Below are 23,623 nucleotides of genomic sequence, written 5' to 3' on the forward strand. Positions count from 1 at the left end.
ATGTCAGAATTTTCTTTCCAACCAAACACGTCCAAGAAAATCAAAATCTCTAGTCTTCTTCTCGCCGACTTGTTCAATCTTTGTTTCTGCATTTTGTCGCACCCTCTTTACTTCTCCTACTTCATATTTTTCTCACCCTACCTCCTCAAGCTCCTTTCTTTTCTATCTCCTCTTTTCATCACCACAGCTCTTCTTGTGGTTGCCTATCTAACGGTCCAACACGAAGTTGCTGATTCCAAATCGTCGAAAGTCAAATTGGGTTGTCTTGTCACTGCGTACCAAACTGTTTTGGAAGGTTTGCACAAGTTTAGAGTTGATGACAGTGATGGCGGTGATCGTGATCATGATCATGAAGAATTCCGGTCTTCCGTGGAGCTTGAAGCGTATAGAATTGTGTTTGACACGTCCACGTTCGAAATCAACGAGACCCCAGCTGAGAAAAATTGCTCACAAGTCTTTGAAGCACAAGTTGAAGATGTGTCAAGTCATGAAGCTAATTGTGCTTCTGATGTTTCTGATGCTGCAAGTGATGTTTTTGACGACAAGTTCGAAATCCCAGCTGAGGCATTCATAGAAGAAGAAGAAGAGAATTGGCCAGAAAACTTGTGCAAAAAGGAAGAGAAAGAAGAAGTGATCAAGCCACCACCAAGCACAGAGTCCAAGAAAGTTGAAGTACAAGAAGTAAAAGAAAAAAGGTTTATGAGAAGAGGAGAATCCAAGGATTATTTGGGTGATGGAGATGAGTTAAATTCCAAATTATCCAGGGTAAATTCCCAAACCCTAGGAGCAAATCTTTGGGAATCCAGGTTAAATCCCCAAACCCTTGGAGCAAATGTAGGAGAATGTTACTACAACATGAGTCCAAATCTTGGAAGTTTTGGATCAATGAGGAAAGAGAAGGAGTGGAGAAGGACACTGGCATGCAAGCTTTTTGAGGAGAGGCATCAAAATGTGGATGGAGGAGGAGGAGGAGGAGGAGGAGAAGGGATGGACATGCTTTGGGAGACATATGATGAGACAGAATCATTAAAAGTGGTGAAAGGTAAAAAAAGCAAGTCAAAGAAGGGGAAAGATGGGAAAGCTGAAAGCAATGATGGTGAAGAGGAAGAGTTTGATGGGCAATTGTGCTGCTTACAGGCATTGAAATTCTCAGCTGGGAAGATGAATTTGGGGATGGGAAGGCCTAATCTTGTCAAGTTTTCCAAGGCACTCAAAGGGTTTGGATGGTTACACCATGTCACCAAGCATGGCAAGAAGGGGCACCATTGATACCAGTTGGTCAGGGCAGTGAATCAGCCTCTCTTGTCTCCAAATTCAAATCTCTTTTCTGCTAAATTAGAGAGCAGTTTAGAATATATTTCGTTTTGTCAAAAAAAAAAAAAAAAGATTTCTAAATTTACTTTGGTTAATGCTAAATTAAGTGGTAATTTTTGTGTGTACTTTGAGTAAGAGTATCACGAGTAAATATGTTTTGTGTTTCATGATCTAGTGCTTAAATTAACTATAAAATCAGATTGTTCCTCTATTTCCATCTATCTCTTTCTTATCTCATCCTTAATCAAGTTTTCTAGTTACCAATTTATTTGCTATATAAAGTTACTTAAGAAGTCAACTCATCGTGTACAATTTAGGGTTGGTGTATGCCCGAATGACTTTAAAAGAGTGGTCTCAAGCTAACAAAGCTTCCCGCTTTGTGAGGGTCGAATTGGGTGACGTCTATCGTACACAGCCTCACTTTTACTTTTGAATATGTGACATTTCCATCACAAAAGAGCAACCTTTCTACCCGCACAACTTTAGCTAGTGGTTTTATTTCAATGACTTTGGGTCATTCATCATTTACGTACCATCTAGAACATATAGTGAGTGCATAGAGGTTCTTTGATATTTCTCTGGTCTTGGTTTTCTAATAATGGAGTTAAGAGGATGCTCTTTTAATGATGACTCCCCTTGGGTTATAAAAAGTCACATGCTATGCTTTAATTGTTTGCAATATAACAAGGTAGGGTTTTGTGCCCCCAACTGCAATGGTATGGAAAAATGCTTTGATTCAATAAAGAAATTTTGCCCGTATTCAAACGGATATTTCACATGTTATAAAATAAGTGTAAGGAATTTTTTTAACTTGTATTATAATAGGTGGATTACCGCTTGAATACCTAGTACTAGAAAAAATTTCTCGATTCAATGGGCCTCGTCAATCATCCAAACACACATATAAGGAAGGAATTTTTGTATTGGGAGTTGAACTAACAAGCGAATGTCTAAGACAATACACAAGGTCCCATTTTTATGTGTGACCTATGAGTGACGTGATCCACCCGTCAGACCCAAAAAAAAAAAAAATCATAATGGTATGAATGTCACAATGTATATGATACCCTTCAAGATTGCAACTTTTATAATAGCTTATACCTTGACGTTGTTCTCATTGAGAGTCCCATTAAGACTTAAGACAAGAACCAATTTACCACTTTGAGTTGTGAATGGCCAAACATGAATGAAATTAGTAATATTATTAATTCACGTCAAAATAATTAACAAAGATAAATTAATAATATTACACGATGATCACGCTTGAAGACTTTTATACAACATAGCAATTAATGTGGAGTGAACAATGAATCTTAAGAGCATCTCCAAAAGAGATGTCAAATTCAAAACAATTTCAGTTTGATGGCTGAATTGGCAATTTGACATATTGCCAATATTTTCCTTTGTGCCAAAATTTATTGCTTCATTTATGTTTTTTTTTCAAACAAAAATAATAAAAGTTGGGCTAAAAACACTTAAATATGATAGGCATTTAAGGTGAGGTAAGTTGAATGCCTTTGGAGATAAGAAAAAACTTATTTGACGCCATTGCTTCATGGCATCAATTTGGACGCTTGAAGTTCAGCCTTCTTCTTTGTGTCAATTTTGACATATCAATTAGAATAAATTGTAAATCATTTATTATTGTTATAAGTCTATTTGACATTTTTTAAATCTACTTTGAAGATGGTCTAATTGAGTCATCTTTTGGGTTTTTTTTTTTTTTTTTCTCTAGCAATAACTCACGTTAATTAACAGATATTAAACTGCGTATTATGCGGTAGATTAATAAAGGAAGGTAGAAAATTTGGTGAATGCCACTCGAGTTAACATTGCGCAACTCCGGTGATAATGCGTAGTTAACTAATTAATAAACACCCAAATCCCACTAACCGACAAGTGAAAATGTCAATTACATGGGCCCCACATGATTAGGTTTTAATGAGCACCGCCAAGTGGCAGTCGCCAATCCGCGTTTTACAGTTAACCATTAACAGAAACAAAGAATCAAAAAGTTAATGTCAGACTCCGAGTCCGAGACCGACACTGAGTCTGAGTGAATGAGAGAGCCTCACAGAGAAGCAACAACTCGAAAAATGCCGAACCTTCGAATCTCCGGCAGCGGTAGAGGAGGAGCCGCGCGGAGCTCCGTCGCCTCGTTCAGAGTGCTTGCCATGGCCATTGCAGTCGCCGTCGTCTTCTTCTTTTCGCTCTCCTTCGTCTTTGCCTCCCGAACCGACTCCTCCGATGTCCGCGACTCGGTAAGTGTTTCTCTACTGTTCTTTCACACTCTCGCTGCTTCAATGGAGTTTGAAGTTCATGATTTGTATTTCCCGATCTAATCTAATCGTTTTTCGTTCCCGCGCTGGAACTGGATTTAGTACCAAAGTACCAAATTTTCCAATAAAAATAAGAGCAATTTTTGATATTTTGATGGTAATTGTGATTAGGGTTTGGATTCCGGTTCGTTTGGTGGATTTGGATCGACGAGAAGGACCGTACTAGCTCTGAAATCGGACCCACTGAAGCCCCGACTGGACCAGATCCGGAAGCAGGCAGACGATCATCGGACCCTAGCCCTAGCGTACGCGAGCTATGCGCGGAAGCTGAAGCTCGAGAACTCCAAGCTGGTTCGGGTCTTCGCCGATCTCTCCCGAAATTACTGGGATCTCATGAACAAACCTGCCTATCGCTCCCTATTCGAATCAGACGCTCTCAACATTGACGAATCGGTGCTGCGACAGTTCGAGAAAGAAGTGAAAGAGCGAATCAAAGTTACTAGACAAGTAATTGCCGAAGCGAAAGAGTCTTTCGATAACCAGCTCAAGATTCAGAAGCTGAAGGACACCATTTTCCAAGTGAATGAGCAGCTGACGAAGGCTAAGAAGCAAGGGGCTTTCTCGAGCTTGATTGCCGCGAAGTCGATCCCCAAGAGCTTGCATTGCGTCGCAATGCGGCTGATGGAGGAGCGAATTGCGCATCCGGAGAAGTACACTGATGAAGGGAAGCTGATTCCCCCGGAAATTGAGGACCCCAATCTGTACCATTATGCTATATTTTCGGATAACGTGATTGCAGCGTCGGTGGTGGTGAATTCGGCGGTGAAGAACGCCAAGGAGCCATGGAAACATGTCTTCCATGTCGTGACTGATAAGATGAACCTTGGAGCAATGCAGGTTATGTTTAAAAGCAAGGACTATAATGGGTCACATGTTGAAGTGAAGGCTGTGGAGGATTATAAGTTTTTGAATTCTTCATATGTGCCGGTGTTAAAGCAATTGGAAAACGCAAAGTTGCAATCATTTTACTTTGAGAATAAGCTCGAGAATGCAACCAAAGACGCAACAAACATGAAGTTCAGGAACCCCAAGTATTTGTCCATATTGAACCACTTGAGGTTTTATTTGCCTGAAATGTACCCGAAATTGCATAGGATTCTATTTTTGGATGACGATATAGTGGTTCAGAAGGATTTAACTGGTCTGTGGAGGATTGATATGGATGGGAAGGTGAACGGGGCGGTTGAGACCTGTTTTGGGTCTTTCCATCGTTATGCACAGTACATGAATTTCTCACATCCTCTGATTAAGGAGAAGTTTAATCCTAATGCGTGCGCGTGGGCTTATGGAATGAACTTCTTTGATCTGGATGCGTGGAGAAAGCAAAATTGTACTGCCGATTATCATTACTGGCAAAATCTGGTAAGAGATTACTTTTCTTTTGGTCAAATTTGTGTTGCATTTTGAAATCAATAGCGGTATCTGATGTGTATATATGCATATGTTGTAAAAACTGCTTGGTTGTGCAAACTTTGTGCATTTGTTGTTTTTGTTGTTTCGAATCTGCAGCTTTTGGTTGCCGTAGTGGTACCTTAAAGGGATCCATAGTAAAGAATGTGCCACTAGCTGCAGTGAAAAAAGAAGGAAACTTACTCATAATGCTTTTTAGATGCTATAACGTCGTTCTTATAAATTATTCTGTTCTGCTATATCTCTGTTAATTGTGTGTTTTCCCATCTCTTGAGTAGCATTGACTAGGGATGTTGATCCTATTGCAGAACGAGAACCGTAGCCTGTGGAAATTGGGGACACTTCCGCCAGGTTTAATCACATTTTACTCGACAACAAAGCCACTAGACAAGTCATGGCACGTTCTGGGACTTGGCTATAATCCGAGCATCAGCATGGACGAGATTCGCAATGCTGCAGTGGTGCACTTCAACGGGAATATGAAGCCTTGGCTTGATATTGCCATGAGCCAGTTCAAGCCACTCTGGGAAAAACACGTCAGTTATGATATGGAGTTCGTTCAGGCCTGCAATTTTGGTCTTTAAACGAACCGGATTTGTTGAAGCTCTAGTTGGAGAATCTGCCAATGCTAGTCCTACAGCTAGTAAGCTATCCCTCTTTTGGATTCCGTAGTTGCTCGTTGCACGTTTACTAATTATTCTTAGTATAGGGACGATATGCATCAATCTAAGTGTAGCATACCTGTTTTCCATGTTAATCTAGGTCTTCTTTTTATTGTTTCATACAACTTAAGTTCACTTGGAAGATGATAATTACTGAAGTTGGTGGGAAATTTACGGTAAACTTTCAAACACGTTGTTTGTTGTTCGCTTATTTCTGCCATATCATTGTGATATTCGGCTATTAGACGATTCATCCAAAAGTTATATTGGTACTTTGTCATAAGAGGCTACTACTTACTACTAAGTTCTACCAATTTCCCCAAATTTAGTGAAATTATAAGCATCTCCCAGTCTGGATTAGCAGTGTTTGTACAAATTGTTAAAATTATCTTCAGATATTTTTACAAAACTTTGTGTGCATAGAGTATCCCTTACATTTCTATTCGTCACGGGACGGGAATCCAATTCTCGTCGAGGAAAGTCATCGGAATCGTTATTCTGATGTTGATGCTCAAAAGTTTGCTACTTGGAGGGATATATTATGCAAAAGCCTGAAAGTGCAATCATAGAAACAAAAATTTGTTGGCCAACATTTAAGCTCCATTGAAAACTCTAAAACCCATACGTTGGCCGATATGTAGGCACAACAACCATTCGCCGCCAACAAGTCAAAAGCACAGTTGCGATTCGCGGCCAACAAGTCAAAGCAAAGTTGCGATTCGCCGCCAACGGACCAAACCAGAGAATGCAAAACGGAAATAGATGTGTACAACGTTGAGTGGAATCCAAGAAGAGGAAAGTATGAAGAAAGCGGAGAACGCTCCATTTTTATTGAAATTTTCCCACACAATAAGCTTCCCATAGTTAGTCCATGATTTTTAGGTCCTTCAATTTACACAATCGAAAAACTTCACCGTACGAGCTCACACTCGACATGTTAGTGTACCGCGAGGGCCAATTCGGACCATACTAAGCCGAGCAACATTAGCATCACCTAGGACAAGCTTGAGCATTGGTTCTTCCAAAGCCGATCCTGACTAGCAGAACGACTTGAGAACCAGTGTTAACGTCGGGGCTCGGGGGGGTTCGCCATCCCCTTATCCCGGGCGTGCAAACAAACACTAGCGCGGCAAACCCTCGGGAGCAGCTTGAGCAGTCCACCTACCAGCCACACCATCTGAGTCGTCCGAGCCTTCGTATTTCAGCTGAAATGGAAGGTAACATGTTTTGGTATGGCGGTGGGCTCTCCTACCCTAGCCATCGCATCGTTTTCCATTAAACTTTTAATTCTAGGCAGCCGTTACTACATTCGTTAAAATTCGATTCTACAAAAACATAGAAAGCTATAAACTGCATGACAGAGATCACGGAAACCTGCAACACGAGGCAGCCATTACAACAGAAAAACCCTAAACAAAAATATGAGCACTTCCAAGTTTCCAACTCCTATCGTCATTTCCCAATTTCCATCCACATAAAAACCAATGGAGCTACAAACAGTTTATCCAAAATATAATAAGCACAAAATCTAACACCGCTATCGCCTCCAAAATAGCTTCGATATAAAAACCCGAAAAAAAAAAGGTTAAAAGAAAATCCTATGGACCATCCTAGGTGGCTGGTTCATCCGCCAAACGATCAGAAACGAACCTCTCAGTGCTATCCAATTAACTTCACCATCGATACACTTTCAAAGAAAAAAATTAATCTGTCACCGTTTGTGACCAAACTTCAAAAGCAGGCGTTCTCATGCTGAGGCATACACCTGTGGTGCTGTGCTTTTTGCTGCTGCATTAACCGCCACCCCACCAGCACGATTCACACGACCACCATTGTCAGACCTCTGATATCCATCTCCTCCACGGCCCGATGATCCTCCCCTATTGCTGCTCCTACTTCCATAATCAGACTTGAAATCACCACGACCGCCACTGAAATCACCACGGCCATAAGCCCTACCACCTCCATAGCCTCCACGTCCTCTTGGTCCCTCAGTCCTGTACCCATTCCCGTTGCCCTTCCCAGAAAACCGTCCCCTCCCTGTGTAAATAAAGAAAAGGATGAGCATAAAAAATTAGAATCAAGAAAGCTAGAAATAGACAAAACATAATGTTGGAACACAAAATTCAACTCACCTCGAGTAGATCTCTTTTCCTCAACATAAACTTGCCGTCCACTGATCTCGATGGGTGAAGCCTAAAACACCAATGCAGAAATATTATTAGCACAATAACTTAAAAATCTCCAAGAACATAAAGACATTGTTATATCAAAAGGATTAAATATATATGCATTCATAATTCACAAGCAAATTTCTTGGGTTCTCTGCTATTCCGTAGGGTTCAAACAAATACAGCAATAGATACGTTCAAACGTCCAAGAAGCAGATCATAAAAAGGATAATGGGTCAATGTCTATTAAGTACCTCCATCGCACTTTGCACAGAACTTGCAGCCTCAAATTCCACGAAGCCAAAACAGAACCCCTGTTGTAATGATGAAGAGACAATTAAGTATATCATTCACAGAAGGATTGCCAACATCAAACAACAGAGAAACTTGAGCTGATAGATCACAAACCCTTAGCATTCTAACTTGAACACCATTCTTCTTGATCTCTCCAAATTTCTTAAACTCGGTCTCGATTACAGTATTTGTACAATCCATTGGCAGACCTTTAATGTAGATAGAATGACCTTCAGCTGTTCACAACAAACAAAATTAACAATTGTATCAAACTAATGCAAACATACAACATGTGCAACAGAAAGTACGTTAACTCGTAATACAACGAACTGCTCACCTTCGGGCTCTAAATTCCCATTTTCTCTGGCATTTGTGCTGGATACTGTTTCTGAAACTGGAGCAGATATTGGAGCAGTAGCCACTTGGTGCTCCTGCTTCTTTGGGACAGACCTCACAGGTGCTGGAGTAGAAAATGGGACAGTACTCTCCTTCATGATCTTAAGCTGGAACAATTGGTAAAGACCCCAAATAAGCATGAACAATAACAAAGAAAGTAGAAAAGTATTGACTTCTTTTGCACAACTTAATTACAAAACTAATGAGAAATGTAGTACTACAACCAAAAACACATATCTAACAGATATAAAAAGATCTAGAGGCATGAGATGTTGCAAAACAGCTGCTTACAATTGAGGCATATGACTTCTTTGGTGCTTCAACTTTAGAGTTAGATTCAGCTTCAACTTTAGAACTAGACTCAACCTCAACTTTGGGGTTGGATTCAGCTTCAACTTTTGCGAATGATTCAGCTTCCACTTTAATCACTACTTGGGAATCATCAGGAATTTCATTGACGACTTCAGGTTCTGGTACTTCCTTCTCTTCAACAGAAACTACTCCATTTTCAGAAGGTTTGAACAGTTCCTCCTTGACAATGTCCTCAGACACTGAAATCACAGGCTCCGGGACATGATTGTCCTGCAAAGCAGTAGCATCTGCAAAAAGAATATTCTCAAACTCAATTAGATTGAACCAAAATTACCCAATTGAAAGACTTAAAGAAGCAGCAGTTTAAGCCATACCATGTTTGGGAGTAATAGGAGGTTCAACTTCAACATCAACAACCAATCCATTGTCCTCATTTTCAGGGTTGGAATCTTCAACATATCTAAAGACATCGTTCAAAACAAAGTAGCCTATGTCTTGTGGCGCCAAGAAAAAACTTTGAGTAAATGTCTTCCTTAAAAGGTCCTTTCCAGTTAAATACCCAGTGACAAGAACACATACTCCCCCATTGTAAGATTCTTGCGCATCCACAGTTTTGATATTTGCACTGAGCTCTCCGTAATCAAGTATCTTCTTGTTGATTTCCTGTCCAATAAAATGCAATAACACTCTCACAATTTCAGTGGACAAAATTTAAAGATACCCACAGCATAAACATCTACGCCACAAATACTGTACTTTAGTAACAATTACAAACATGATCTGGCGTAAACATGAAGTTGTCACAAAGGTAGGGTTTTGTAAGGAGCTTACCTCCATGGTGGTTGTAATGCTCATGATCCCATCATCTCCCGGACGACCAAGCTTACTGATATCTTGGTAAAATCGATGAACAAGCTCAGGAGATTGTTCCAAGATATTGTAGTACTGAAGAACAAAGGCATTGCCAACCTATATTTAACAAAATGTTACAACAAAATTCAGTTAGCAACCATCAAGATCCATACGGTAATCGATCATTGACAACTGTACACGTTTAATATCAATACATACAACGTCGGCAGTAGGAGTGAGACTCGCAGCTGGGGCTTGCTGCACCATCGTTGCCATCTCTGATCAACCTCCAGAACCAAACAAAAACAAAACCATTACATGTAGAACCATAAAAATTTAACTAGATCATTTATTCAAAACATAAATACAAAAATTACCAGCACCAAAAGAATTACTTTTAAAAAAAATTACATCAAACATATTTTCGTCAATTTAACTGAAGATACATTAACATATATATGTATATTCCTTAAATTAAATACATACTTTCCAAAATAAATATTAAGTGAAATTCAGCACAAGTTCGTACACTACAACATTTAAGCAAAAATTAAATTAAATAAAAAAAAATTGAAGCTCAAATCACTTCACTACAAGCTAAAGCATACGAGTTCAGATTTCTAGGAAACAAAGGGAGATCTAAAGCGAGCGAAAATCAACAAAAACACACTTGAAAATATGCAAAGCGTAATGAAATGTGTTAGATTTGAGAAGAGAGAAAGAGTTACCTAAGCGCGGATCGGCGGAAGTGAGGTGAGAGAAGAAGAAAAGGTAGGCGGAGAGCTCGGCGACTTCTCTCACCTCCTCTCGGCGGGGCTTGGCGGTTTCTAGGGTTTTGAGCGGATCTCCAAGAGGCGCAACAGCGTTGGTACACGAGGAGAGAGTGGGAGAGAGGAAGTGAGAAAAAGGGTTTTTGGGTCATTATATATGAGACAAGGAAATTGAAATTTTTTATCATTTTATTTCTCTTGCACAAATTTAAGTTTTTAATTTGACATTTTTACTTCTCAAACACTCTTCATTAACTTTTATCTTTTGATCTTCATCTTTTGATATTCTTTAATTCATTCGATCTGACAGTAAAAAATTTTAAAAAAATTTAAAAAACGTGTGAGAAGTAAAAAATAATGTGTAAATACCGTACCCTTTCAATTAAACTAATTCAATATTATTTAAAAAAATAATAAACAGTTTAGCTTGGCCTTGAGACCACGACCAAGGCAAGGACAAGTAGTGTGGAAAAATCAAATGAATAAAAATTTGAGGACGGAAAAATTAGAAAATAAAACAAAGGTGGAGTCCTAAGTGCAATTTTTAATCTAATCCTCATTAGACAAAATAAAACTTAATTATGACTAGTTGAAGCTCAGTAAACAATTTTTTTAAAAATAAATAATAATAATAAAAAATTATATATATATATATATATATATATATGTGACATCCCACATCGTCTAGGGGAGTGATCTTTATATGTATATTCTCATCCTTACCTAGCACGAGGCTTTTTGGGAGCTCACTGGCTTCGGGTTCCGTAGGTTAAGCAAGAAGGGGGCTAGAGCAATCCCATGATGGGTGACCCCCTGGGAAGTTGCTCGTGAGTTCCCAAAACAAAACCGTGAGGGAATGTTAAGCCCAAAGCGGACAATATCGTGCTACGGAGGAGTCGGGTTCGGGAAGTGGTCCCGCCTGGGCCGGGATGTGACAATTTGGTATCAGAGCCTAACCTTAGTCGCGTGTGTGCCGACGAGGACGTCGGGCCCCTAAGGGGGTGGATTGTGACATCCCACATTGTCCAGGTGAGTGATCCTTATATGTATATTCTCATCCTTATCTAGCACGAGACCTTTTGGGAGCTCACTGGCTTCGAGTTCCGTAGGAACTCTGAAGTTAAGCGAGAAGGGGGCTAGAGCAATCCCATGATGGGTGACCCTCTGGGAAGTTGCTCGTGAGTTTCCAAAAACAAAACCGTAAGGGAATGGTAAGCCTAAAACGGACAATATCATGCTACGGTGGAGTCGGGCCTGGAAAGTGGTCCCGCCTGGGCAGGAATGTGACAATATATATAGAAAAGAGAGAAGTTGGAAAGAAAATGTGAGGGAGATAAAGAGAGGGAGAATATGGGTTTTTAAAAAAAAATTAGAGATGGTACGATAATATGTGGGGTGAGGTTTGAAAAAGATAACAAAATTTAGTTCGTGCACAATTACAGTATGGCTACTGCTCATGATTTTATTTTGTGATAGAAGAACAATTTGACTCTTCATCCTCTTTTGGATCACAAAATCTTTTTAGGTAATTTGGATAAGGGAGTTTTAATGAAAAGGGTTTCTCAAAACTTTTAATTAACCAAAAATCATTTACTAATTTTATTTAATAAAAAATGTTCAAATTTTAATGAAAATGATAAAAGTTTTACATAACAACAACAACAACAAAAAAACAAAAAAAAAAAAAAAAACATACATTGACGCGCGGGACATCACACACGTAAGCTCTCTTCATCACTTAACCGTTCAACCTCTTTCTCTCTCTCCCTCTTTCATATATTCCCATGAATTTTTCTCTCTCCCTTCACCTCACCCATCCACATTAACTTTTTATTTTTATTTTTTCACCTCTCCCCACTCTTTCCCTCTCATTTCACCTCACTCCATACACAATTTATTTTTTATTTTATTATTTGTTTATTTGACTATTCTTTCAATTGTTTTAGAGCAAACTAAGTAATAATGTTACAAGATAAAAAATAAAGAAAATTTTCATTATTCAGTTATATGAACATTAATACTATCACTAGCTCTTAAACAGAACATTGACTACTTCATAAATAGTACATTGACTACTTCTTAAACCGAACACTATTTCTTAAATTGAACATTGACTGCTTCTTAAACTGAACAATATTTCTTAAACTAAACAATGACTATATCTTAAACGGAATACTAATACTATCATTACTTCTTGAACTGAACACTGACTATTTCTTATACTGAACGCTAGTACTATTACTATTTCGTAAATTAAACACTGACTATTTCTTAAACTGAACACCTTGTAAACTAAACATTGATTATTTCTTAAACCTAACACTAGTACTATCACTATTTCGTAAACTAAATAGACTATTTATTAAACCAAGTAATAGTAGTATTACTATTTCGTAAATTAAGCACTGACTATTTTTCAAACCAAATACTAGTATTATCACTATTTCGTAAACTAGTATTGTCACTATTTCGTAAACTAGTACTGTCGCTATTTTGTAAACTAAGCGTTGACTATTTTTCAAACCAAAATCAAGTTTCTAGCAGATCGACTAAACCTTAATCACCAAAGCGAAAATCACTAAAACCATAAGCCAAAATCACAGTAGTGCTGGCACTGCTGGAAGGGGAGGCTAGTAACAAACACACATGAAATTGAAATATGATGTTGCGTGCATGATGGGAGAAAGGTTGCAGTGCCTTGTGTGAAGAAGCACAACCAAAGGCTGCAGTGCCTTGTGCGAAGAAGCACAACCAAAAGTTGCAGTGCTGTGTCTCTTGGATTGAAGAAGCATGGCTGCAGTTCCGTGTCTTTTGGATTGAAGAAACATAACTAAGGGGTATGTCCCTTGTTATGAAATCAGAAAGTTATGACTTCTTGCAGTTCCGTGTCACTAGCAATGGGATTGCATCTTTTCAGAAAATGAAAGGATGCAGCAGGTTGTGATTTTAATTAAAAGATGCATCCATTCGGTGGTAATGATGCAGGAAAGAACATGACTTTTATATGCACACTTTGATCCATCTTCAAAGGGTTCCATAGTATCTATATATAGCCCAAGTTGGCTGCATATTCATATATACAATTGTTCAAACAATATTTTCTTATCCTCTTTCTCTCCATCAAAATTATACAGTTTCCTTTTAAAAGATTTTAAAGGAATTTTAGTTTTTGCTAAACTAAAATTCCAAATTTTGTTGTATCCTGAAAGTGATTTGCTTTAGATCTGTTAGCAAACTCATATTAGAGTGGAGGCAAATATCACTTTAAGGAAAACATATTAACGCGCCTCAAAGTCATTTTCCTGTCTAATTCTCAATCTTATTCAGAAAGTAAGCTTGCCCATGATGCTTTTATGACCCTTGGATCTTCTGACCTTCAAGGCTCAACATTGGGCCTTCATGGTATAGGTTAACCAAATCATAGATTAGCTAAATCAAATCAAAGATTAGCTAAATCAAATTAAATATAAATTCCATGTTGTATTGAAACAAATATACCCAAGAGCCAAATCAAATATACCCAAGAGCCTTCCTTGGATCTTCTGACCTTCGAAGCTCAACATTGAGCTTTCCTGGTATAGATTAGCCATGGCCGCGCGGTTGGCATCAAACATGTACGTAGTAGCGCTCAACAAAGGCCTTTAAAAGTGCGTTTGGATTACGCCGCACCTGATTTCTGCGCCAGGGAGGGAACTCGGCTGGAAATTTGTTAGAAGGGACTGCTGCAAAACAAAGTGATGTGAGGAGAAGGAGAATGCTGCAAAACAAAGTGATGGAGGAGACGGAGCAAGTTGACAACTAGGTTTGAGTTGCACGCGCTTTTTTTAGGTTTTTTTTTTTTTTTTTTTTTTTGTCCTTATCATTGAAAAGATTAGTGGATGGTTTTTAGTTAAAATTAAAAGTTTTGAAACCATTTTTATTAGTTTTCTTTTTAGATAATGATTATTGTTTTAAGCATTCCCTAATTCCTTACTTAGGGTACTTGAATATATAAGGACATGTTACTTATTTGAAATTGAAGGTGTCATAAATCAAAATGATATGTTGTTTAGTCCCTAAGTGATATGATATCTAGTTATTCATACATGGGTATCTAATTTTATTGTATGTTAAAAATTTAATTGATACGAGTCTATTGTATACTTATTTATGATAAATAAACGTGTCATAAGTAGGGCAGTGAGAGCTTCAAAGAAGGAATTTTATGATTGGCCAACCAATCGGCTAACTCTTTGAATCGATTGACAAGTAATGATTAGGTTTCCACGAATGATCAATAGGGTTTATTTTCATTCATTTATTTATTTCATTCTTCACATGGTTTATTATATTAGGATGAAAATTATTAGTGTTTAAAGTGTAAATTTTAACACAGACGACATTTTATTATAACGATGAAAAACAGCAATGTTTATGTAATTTGGAGCAATTTCGATCCTCACTAATTCTCTTTCTTCTAACAACGAACAAGTTAACCAACTAAAGTTATGGTTTTGAAAAGAAAAAAAGTATGATGAGCGCCCCTCAGCAAACCTTTGGGTGCGCGTAACGGTCTTGCTGCTACCGCACTATTGTGTGAGCCCAAAACAATCAATAGCCTGGGTACCCAATCATCTCTCTTTGGGCCCTCCATCAATACCACGTAGCCTATCTTGAATGTTCAGGTGATAGATATAAATTTTTATCTGTTAGAATATTATTAGCATTCTAAAAAATAATTTTATATATTTTATATTTTTTTCTATAAGATTCTGATAATGAGCCGTCCGATCCTAAAATACATGACACTCTCACGGTCCCATAGTTCATTCCTTGGGTAATAAAAAGAGTATAATGCCCAGCACTGAAGAGTGCAAAATGACTTTTTTTAGATGCATAGGATGATTTTCAATTTTTTGTTATAAACCATACTCAACAAATATTTCACTCTTGGAAAACGCATGTAAGATTTGCATAACATATATTGATCACAATTATGTCTCCAACATATGGTGAAAGCTTAGAAGCCGTTTGTTAAGCATTTCGTTCTTAGTTTATAGTTTTCAAAAAAGGTGAAAAGTGAAAACGAAATGGCTATCAAATGGCCCCTTAGTTAGTGAGAATGTGCCTCCATAGCAAATGTAGACGGTGCTAGCTCATCCCGATTTCACCTATGAGCTGTCTTCGCCTTCCGACCTTTTGGTCTCTAAACTATTCTCAATTTTTCTTACGCTTGTTGTGCTAAAAATTAGTGATTTAGAGAGTGGAGCAGATGGTACAAGAGCAGTCGCTTTGTTGTTCTTAGTTCTCTGGCACACTACACACGTTAATCTTAACTTACAACCAATGATACAAGACCCCATGAATGTGGAACTAAGTAACAAAGAAAACGATGTTATTAGCACTATAAAGGATTATTGTCGCTCCTATTTCCCTTATTTATTTCATTAGAGATGACTTTTTCAAAATGTCAATAACAATTTCATTTATCTTTTTCGTGCACAAATATGAAAAGATTTAGAGGCATGAGAAAATTACATAAAGGCTTCTTAGAAGTGAGCCACGCAACGTAGTCAGCACTTCTTCAATTCTACAGTTGGATTCAGCCACCTCCATCGAACTATTTGGAATTTCAAAGCCTTACAGAACGAGAGATATGACATGTCTAATTTTATATCATGCTCGAAGATGGAATGGTGTGATAGGTCTAACCGGGCGCCATAAAATGAGATGAGATTATACGATAGGTCTAACCGTGTATCATACTCGACGTATATCAAGTTATGCTTGTGGTTTTGCTTGGTTAATACGTAATGGGTGATCATATATATTTCAGGGTTCGTCATGCTTAGTAAATCCATAATTAGTGATCACTACCTAGTTGGATTACATTGCGCTGGTTTGGACTCCTATTTCCTATTAGGTTCCATTGAGTTGGTATGGTTACATCCTATGGATTCCATTGAATTGGTTTGAAATCCTATTTACTAGTCAGTTCCATTGAGTTGGTTTGGACCCCGTCGAAATCTTTCTTGCTGGTTCCTTTGAGTGAGTCTAGAACTATGTGACTACCTTCTATCCTGCTCCCTGAGTAATTCGGGAATCCAACCGTATATTAGCCTTATAGCTTATTTAAATGTATGAAAATGAGGATAGATAGTCTAGGAGAGTGACACGTGTAACCATACTTGAAAGCAACTGAGGATGAGGTAACATTGATGGACAACTGGTGGTTGTGAACAGATGATGGAAATTTCAAATTAGTATTTCTAGCTTCTTAGTATACTGTGGATAGTGAACCGTAGTTTATTACGAACTCTAGTGTTAGAGGAAATCTAGAAATGTATGAATATAGAGAATAATTTGGATGATGATTTTGAGGTACGAGTTGAATTGTTTCTTTAAAATGTTATTTGTCCCTACTCGAATGAGTTTGCTAAACGGTTTTTGGCAAACCACTTCCAGAATACAACAAAGTATGAAATATTCGATTAGCAAAACCGAATTGTATTCCCTTAGAAATAACTAGAAAGAAATTGTATGAATGTGATGGAGAGAGAAGAGAGCAAGGAATGTAGAAACAAATTTATGAAATTGTGTGAATGTTACATTATGCCATAATAGGTATTTATGGGCATTAAAGCACCCATTCATCGAATCCTTTTATTTTAGTTGAAGATATACAACCCTTTTTAATAATGTTGATCCAAAAGACATGTCTTCTATTTAAAATTTTCAGAAAATAAATATTGATTAATTACATCTTTTAATTCTACTCATACAATTTTAGTAAGTATCATATTTTTTAACAAAAAATTACAACTATTCAACAAAATATACGGCTGTAAAAGGTTGAATGAAGCCCAACCTTTTGTAAAGGTTGCCGCCCATATAGTTTCTGCACACCGCAACAACCTTTTATAGATTACACACACACATGCTGCACAATGCAGTACCAAGTCACATGTGTGTGTATATTATATATATATATGATAATAATTTATATATTTATTATTGAATCTCTAACAATACTTTTCAATTTCAATAATATGATAAATAATATAATAACATTTCTCTCTTTATAATTAACCACAAACATACTGATATAATCATGCATACAATAAATGTTTCTTTCGAATGAAACCTTTAATTGTGTAAGTAATTCAAAGTTATAACGAATGCGATGATGATCTAAGCTTAAACCAACTATTTTTATGTTAAAACCGAAATCACTACACACATGACTATGTCTTATTTCCTTAAAGAAATTTCTGAACTATTTAAGCACTATTATGGCTGTGAGATTCCACATCGACCATCAGAGAGGGGGTGATATGCCTTATATGTACATGCTCCCTTCCCTATAGCACAAGGCTTTTTGAGAGCTCACTAGCTTCGGGTTCCATCGGAACTCCGAAGTTAAGCGAGTTCGGGCAAGAGCAATCTTAGGATGGGTGACCCATTGAGAAGTTCTCACGTGAGATCCCAGAAACAAAACCATGAGGGTGTGGCCAAGGCCCAAAGTGGACAATATCGTGCTACGGTGGAGCTGGTCTGGGATGTGACAATGGTCTTGTGCTTCATCTTGGTTTCATGAACATTTACATGAGAAAACTTAACTCTTGGTAGAAGCAGCACCACTTCTTATGTTCATATAGATGAGGTTCATTCCCATGTCCCTGCTACCATATACCTAATTACAAATAACATCATTAAGAGATAAAACTCAACCTTCTAAACGTAGCAGTCTTACACTGATCATCTTGGAATGAGCTATATATATATATTTATATTAATTTTTAGTGTTTTGACAACCACTTATCAATAACTTGTTATTACCCATTAAACTTTTAAACTAGTGATGTTCTAGACAAAGTCGGGTTACCATTATTGGTGGCTAATTTTCAGTAAAGGGTTTTAGCCCCATTCTACTAGATGTACTAACTACCAAAGCTCTTGAAAGTGCTTTCGTTAACGGATCCGCCAAGTTATTACTTGATTTAACATAAATACTATTAATAACTCCATCAGCTATTAACTGCTTGACATAGTCATGTCTCAAGCTACTATGTCTAGACTTTCCATTGTATACCTTATTGTATGCTCTAGACAAAGTAACCTCACTACCACAGTATAAAGAAATGGATGGCATCGGTTGTGGCCACAAGTCTATTTCCAATAACAAATTTCTAATCCATTTGGCTTCTTTACCTACTGCTGCTAATTTCATAGTTGAATGTGCTATACATGTTTACTTCTTCGAAGCCCAAGAAATTGCTCTTCCAACAATTGTAAAAATCCACCTGATGTATACTTATTATCATTAGCACTTGTTATCCAACTTTGCATCTGAATAACCTTCAAGTACTGTTGGAAACTCAGAGGAAGTTAAACTCAGGTTAATAGTTCTTTTAAGATAACCAAAAATTCTATATATTGCTTTCCAATGAGTAGTACTTGAATGACTAATGTATCTAGAAAGTTTGTTTACTGCAAATGTGATATCTGGCCTGGTACAATGCATGACATATATTACACTTTCGATTACATTAGCATACTCAAGTTGTGCAACGGACCTACTAGAATTATTAAGCAAAGTTTCACTAGGGTCATAAGAGGTATTTGTTTCTTTTATTTGTAGATGCTTAAACTTAAGAAGCAATTTTTCTATATAATGTGACTGAACTCCGCTGCCGTGACATTCTTCAACGACATCTCCATACTCAAGTATCTTCCTGCTGATTCCCTTCCCAACAATATATAGTTCATAAACATATACTCAAGTATTTGCTTCTTTACAACTTCAAATGCTCCATTGGGACACTTGATGATGGGATCGAAAATGTTCAACTTTCTGACATTTTCAGCATTCAAGATAAAATTAAAACAACCTCTGAACCACTGAATCTAACTGTTAATTATAACTATAACTCTAAGATTGTGATTTCTTTCGTTAAGCGGTGGGCAATGCCCAAAAAATAGGAAGATATTTAGTATTGTTTGTGCTTGACGTACGAGGAAAGTAGTTAAAAAGGGAAGAAAGAGGAAGTATAATAGTATAAGAGATGCAGAAGAAATGTTTAAGAAAGACTAAACGCTAATAACAAAAAAATATTCATAGTTGTTTTCCAAGATTTAGTTAAAGCGCAGTAAGTAAAATGTTAAGAATTTAGGTAGCATTAAGTACTGGTTTGGTACTGTGTATTGTTATAAAAAATGGGTATAAAAAAAAATTGAGTTAAAATTTTTTTTTTGATAAATATTGAAAAATAGCTTATTTTCACAATTTTAGATGAAAAAAAGCTGAAAACATAAAACAGTCAAAATAAGTTTATTCTCGCATTATAATAGAAATAGTTTTTTTTCTTTTCAAAACATAACAATGCCAAACCAATCATATGTTAAGCAAAATCTTGGGAAAGTTAAAAAAAAGGAGCACACCATTTTACATGAACAAGAATATCTGATCTAAAAAGGTTAACTGTACGTTAATCACAGTTGATTTGCAGCTTTTACACACAACTAATGCAAAAAATGTAAGCCTGCCAGTCCCATTAATACCAGCAATTCTCATCAGCCACGATTAAAATAGAAGAGAAAACTAGGTAGCAAATTAGAAGAAATGAAACGGGTCAGTAGTTAACTCGATCATCTTTCAGCTCGGCTCATCATCCAAAAGCAGATGGGATCACAGTGATGTGCCTCAGCGGCTGGGAAACATCGGTGCCTCCGGCATGCTGCACGAATTCAGCCGGCGAGAATGTGGTTCCATGGCAGACGCACACGATGGTGATCTCCGATTCCGTGTATCTGTACAACAACCCATGAACCGTTTTCCCATTCGAGCCGGTCCCGGTCGTCGAGACGTAAGGCATTTGGGGAAAGGAAACGGTATTGCTGCCATGTTTCCTCATCGGGGGTTTTGGAGGCTTGGAAATTGGGTCCCTTTTGGCAATTTCCTTCCGTGGAGGAAATGGAGGAGAAGATTCTTGTTTTGGTGAGATGGGTTTTGGGATTGGAGCCGGTTCCGCGTGTTCTGATTTGGGTTCTGTTTTTGGATTCAGTTTTTGTTCATTCCCTTTGGAATTGGATTCCAAGGAATTTGAAACCGGCTCTATGTTTTCTTGTATGCTCTGGCTTGAATGGCTTCTGCTCTCACTGCTTCCACCACCTAAGAATTTCAAAAACCAAAAAGTCAGAATCATTTCCCGAGTTAAACCTTTTATTTCTGGCGTTTGGATCAATACAGTAAACGCATAACAAAAATAATGCGCGTAAATTATTTCCCGAGTTAAAACCTTTATTTCTGGCATTTGGATCAATACAATAAAAGACAAGAATTGTCTGCCCTCCACTTTTAGTGCCCTCCGTATTCTCTGTTTGTGTGGTCATACTTAAGTCACGTCTATATTTTATAATACTATTTATTTTTATCTTATTATCTTTATAAAAAATAACATAAAATATTAACGTGACTTAACTGTGACCACACAAAATAGGAAAGCAGCCGAAGTGAAAAGGCAAAAAATTCTTTTCCATGAATGCAAATAGTGCGCGGAAATTATTTCCCGATTAAACCCTTTATTTCTGGCGTTTGGATCAATACAATAAACGCATAAACAAAAATAGTGCGCGGAAATCATTTCCTGAGTTAAAAACATTTTAGCATACCTTCATGAGAAGCTGCGCTTTGATGATCTGACACGGTGGAGGAACTACACACTGGTGAAACATTTGTCGGCGCCGGTTTCTTACCCAACCCACCATTTACCGACGCCGTTTTACCCGACCCACCATTTGCCGACGCCGTTTTACCTGACCCACCATTCTGCTCCGTCTCACACCCGTTATTCAACTTCGGCTTATGCGCCTGAAAAGGCCGGAAACCCCAGCCGCCGCTTGGGCCCCAGCAAGGCATCACGCAAGGATTCGTGTACGGAACAAAATGGACCGGCAGGTACGGGTACTGAACCGGGTAGCGCAGCTCCCTTTGTCCGTTGCTCAAATTCAGATTCACATTCACATTCGTCTCCGTTCTCTCTTTCTTCACCCCAGGCTGCTCTTCCGCTTGGGAACCGTTCAGTCCCCGGATTTGCTTCTCCTCCCGCTTCCTCTTCGCTTCCTGCCTTCTCAACGCCTGCATCTCCCGCTTCGTCTGCGGATCCAGACGAGCGCTCTCCGGCTCCGACGGTTCGATCGGCGACGGAGAAGGCACGTGCGGTTGGGATGGCAGCGTTTGGTACTCCCTCTCTCTCGGAGCTACATCGAACCCGTTGGCCAGCTTCGAGTTCTCCGGCCTTCGAAAGCTGCCGCCGATCGACAGCCCCAAATCCAGCTCAATCTCCTCCTCTTTCAATCCCGATTTGGATACCTCTCCCATTTTTGCAGAACTCAAAATTTTAAAAAGCTTCAAGCTTCAAGTTCATTTTTTTTGTTTGCTCTGAAAATCCCTTAGGGTTTTTTAGGTTCAGAATTTCTGAGGGAGAGAAGGGGAAAGCGGGGAAATAGCCGGGGACCGAAGCGATTGAGAGCTGTACGTGGCAGAAAATCAGAACGAGACAGGGACGGTGGGTGGACACGTAGGATATTTTGAATATATTTAGCAAAAAGGATTAGCTACTAATCCTGGTTTAGCGCTAAAACTAATCATGTTTTGCCTGTTAATACGTTAATTTAGCGGGAACCAATCTCTTCTCAAGTGAAATGAGAAGTCCGGCGCACGCTCGTTGGTTCGCAGCGCGCGCCACGTGTCACACGTGCATGAAGAGCTTGGTGACAGACACGCGTGAGCACCTGGCTCCCGTGAAATTAACAGCGGATAGGCGGACAGCTCTGTAAAATCAGTCAGCCTGTCACCCGCGAATCTCAACCGTCCTTTTCAGTCCAGGTATCCCAGGAAGCAAAGTCTGCGTGGCAATGTGCTTTATCGACACGTGTCGTCGTCGGGTATCAGTCTGGGGCCTTGTCCCATATAGCAAAGGTCGAAACGTGGCGCGTCACAGCTCAGTAACGTCAAGTTGGTCTGCCTCTTTTAGGGAAAATGATGTTGAAGTGTGAGGTGGTTTATGTACGGTGATGCCGACACGCGGTGGAAGAGGAGTGGCTGGAGTCGGTTGTCCACGTAGGGCACTGGACACGTGGCGGCGTCTCCGGAGATGAGTTTGTTTCGAAAAGGAGAGGACAAGGTGTGTAGCGCATACACCAGGTTTGAAACGCGTACAACCGACGCTTCAGATGGTTCCCAAGGATCCAATATGAGCATTTAGATCTGCGTTGCCATGATATTGATTTATGGAAGCGGTGGGGTAGAAATTTGGCTCGGTTTTTTTGGGTGTCGCAAGGAAGGGGTTGGCCTTTCTAATGTACGATGGTTGGTTGCCATGTGTCGTTTTTTGGGAGTCATAAGTCACCGTGGGCCAATTTAGGAGACTTTCATAAAATTAAGACTTTTTATAGATAGATAGGTGTCGGATAGGTGTTTGAATAGAGCCCATAAATGCGCTTAAGTAATGTTTGACTGTTTATGCATGTTGGATTTGGGCAATTTCTTACCACCGGAGGATGACAGGCGCATATCTCATAAACAGTCAGATAAATGTTAGTAACTTATTTCAGAAACACACATGTGAGTAATTTCTAAACATTAATGCATGTGAGACTTACATATCATCCAGTTAGTTGTGTGTGTGAGCAATTAAGCTTAGTTAGGCCATCTCCAACCGAACGAGAGCCAGAGAGCTCGTTGTAGCCCTTTGGTCATTCAAGAAATTAATATTTTAATGAACAATGCATGATCATATTTCTTACTATCTCCAACCGAGGGGCTAGAGAACCATAGGCCAAACATAGTTTCGTAACAAAAAATCATATCTAAAGAATTGAAATAAAATGAAGTAATATAATATGGAAAGGTGAAAAATATGTGAGAAATGGTGTTGAAAAAAATTAGAAATTTAAAAAAAAAGTGGGTTGGGCCAAAAAAAAAAAAAAAAAAAAAAAAGTGGGCTGGCTGGCTGGAGATGGCTAGTCCGTTGGCCTGATTGGTTGGTTTTGACCCGGTGGAGCCTACAAGCCTTTTGGCCTAGCCCTCTGTTGGAGACAATTTTCGGACTATTTTCAAGATG

At 38.5% G+C, this 23,623-nt stretch overlaps 4 protein-coding genes across 4 annotated transcripts; 2 read left to right on the forward strand and 2 right to left on the reverse strand.

Moving 5' to 3' along the window:
* Positions 1 to 1,269, forward strand: LOC137724792 (uncharacterized). The gene has a single exon (XM_068463485.1). It carries the CDS (start codon positions 1 to 3, stop codon positions 1,267 to 1,269), a length of 1,269 nt encoding a protein of 422 aa, XP_068319586.1.
* Positions 1,270 to 3,302: 2,033 nt separating this feature from the next.
* LOC137726011 (galacturonosyltransferase 8-like) lies at positions 3,303 to 5,993 on the forward strand. The gene is made up of 3 exons (XM_068464861.1): positions 3,303 to 3,575; positions 3,765 to 5,015; positions 5,372 to 5,993. Exons 1-3 carry the CDS (start codon positions 3,375 to 3,377, stop codon positions 5,645 to 5,647), a joined length of 1,728 nt encoding a protein of 575 aa, XP_068320962.1. The 5' UTR covers positions 3,303 to 3,374; the 3' UTR covers positions 5,648 to 5,993.
* Positions 5,994 to 7,135: 1,142 nt separating this feature from the next.
* Positions 7,136 to 10,646, reverse strand: LOC137725249 (nuclear transport factor 2-like). The gene is made up of 10 exons (XM_068463876.1): positions 10,479 to 10,646; positions 9,970 to 10,037; positions 9,730 to 9,867; positions 9,273 to 9,561; positions 8,878 to 9,185; positions 8,528 to 8,693; positions 8,305 to 8,426; positions 8,151 to 8,210; positions 7,861 to 7,921; positions 7,136 to 7,765 (listed from the first exon to the last, which is right to left on the reverse strand). Exons 2-10 carry the CDS (start codon positions 10,024 to 10,026, stop codon positions 7,473 to 7,475), a joined length of 1,494 nt encoding a protein of 497 aa, XP_068319977.1. The 5' UTR covers positions 10,027 to 10,037; positions 10,479 to 10,646; the 3' UTR covers positions 7,136 to 7,472.
* Positions 10,647 to 19,959: 9,313 nt separating this feature from the next.
* On the reverse strand, positions 19,960 to 22,026 carry LOC137726985 (ninja-family protein 2-like). The gene is made up of 2 exons (XM_068465936.1): positions 21,171 to 22,026; positions 19,960 to 20,670 (listed from the first exon to the last, which is right to left on the reverse strand). The coding sequence occupies exons 1-2, from the start codon at positions 21,877 to 21,879 to the stop codon at positions 20,168 to 20,170; spliced, it is 1,212 nt and encodes a 403-aa protein (XP_068322037.1). The 5' UTR covers positions 21,880 to 22,026; the 3' UTR covers positions 19,960 to 20,167.
* Between the last annotated feature and the right edge of the window lie 1,597 nt (positions 22,027 to 23,623).

Source organism: Pyrus communis, chromosome 2 (assembly GCF_963583255.1).
Source record: "Pyrus communis chromosome 2, drPyrComm1.1, whole genome shotgun sequence".
Taxonomy (NCBI): Eukaryota; Viridiplantae; Streptophyta; class Magnoliopsida; order Rosales; family Rosaceae; genus Pyrus; species Pyrus communis.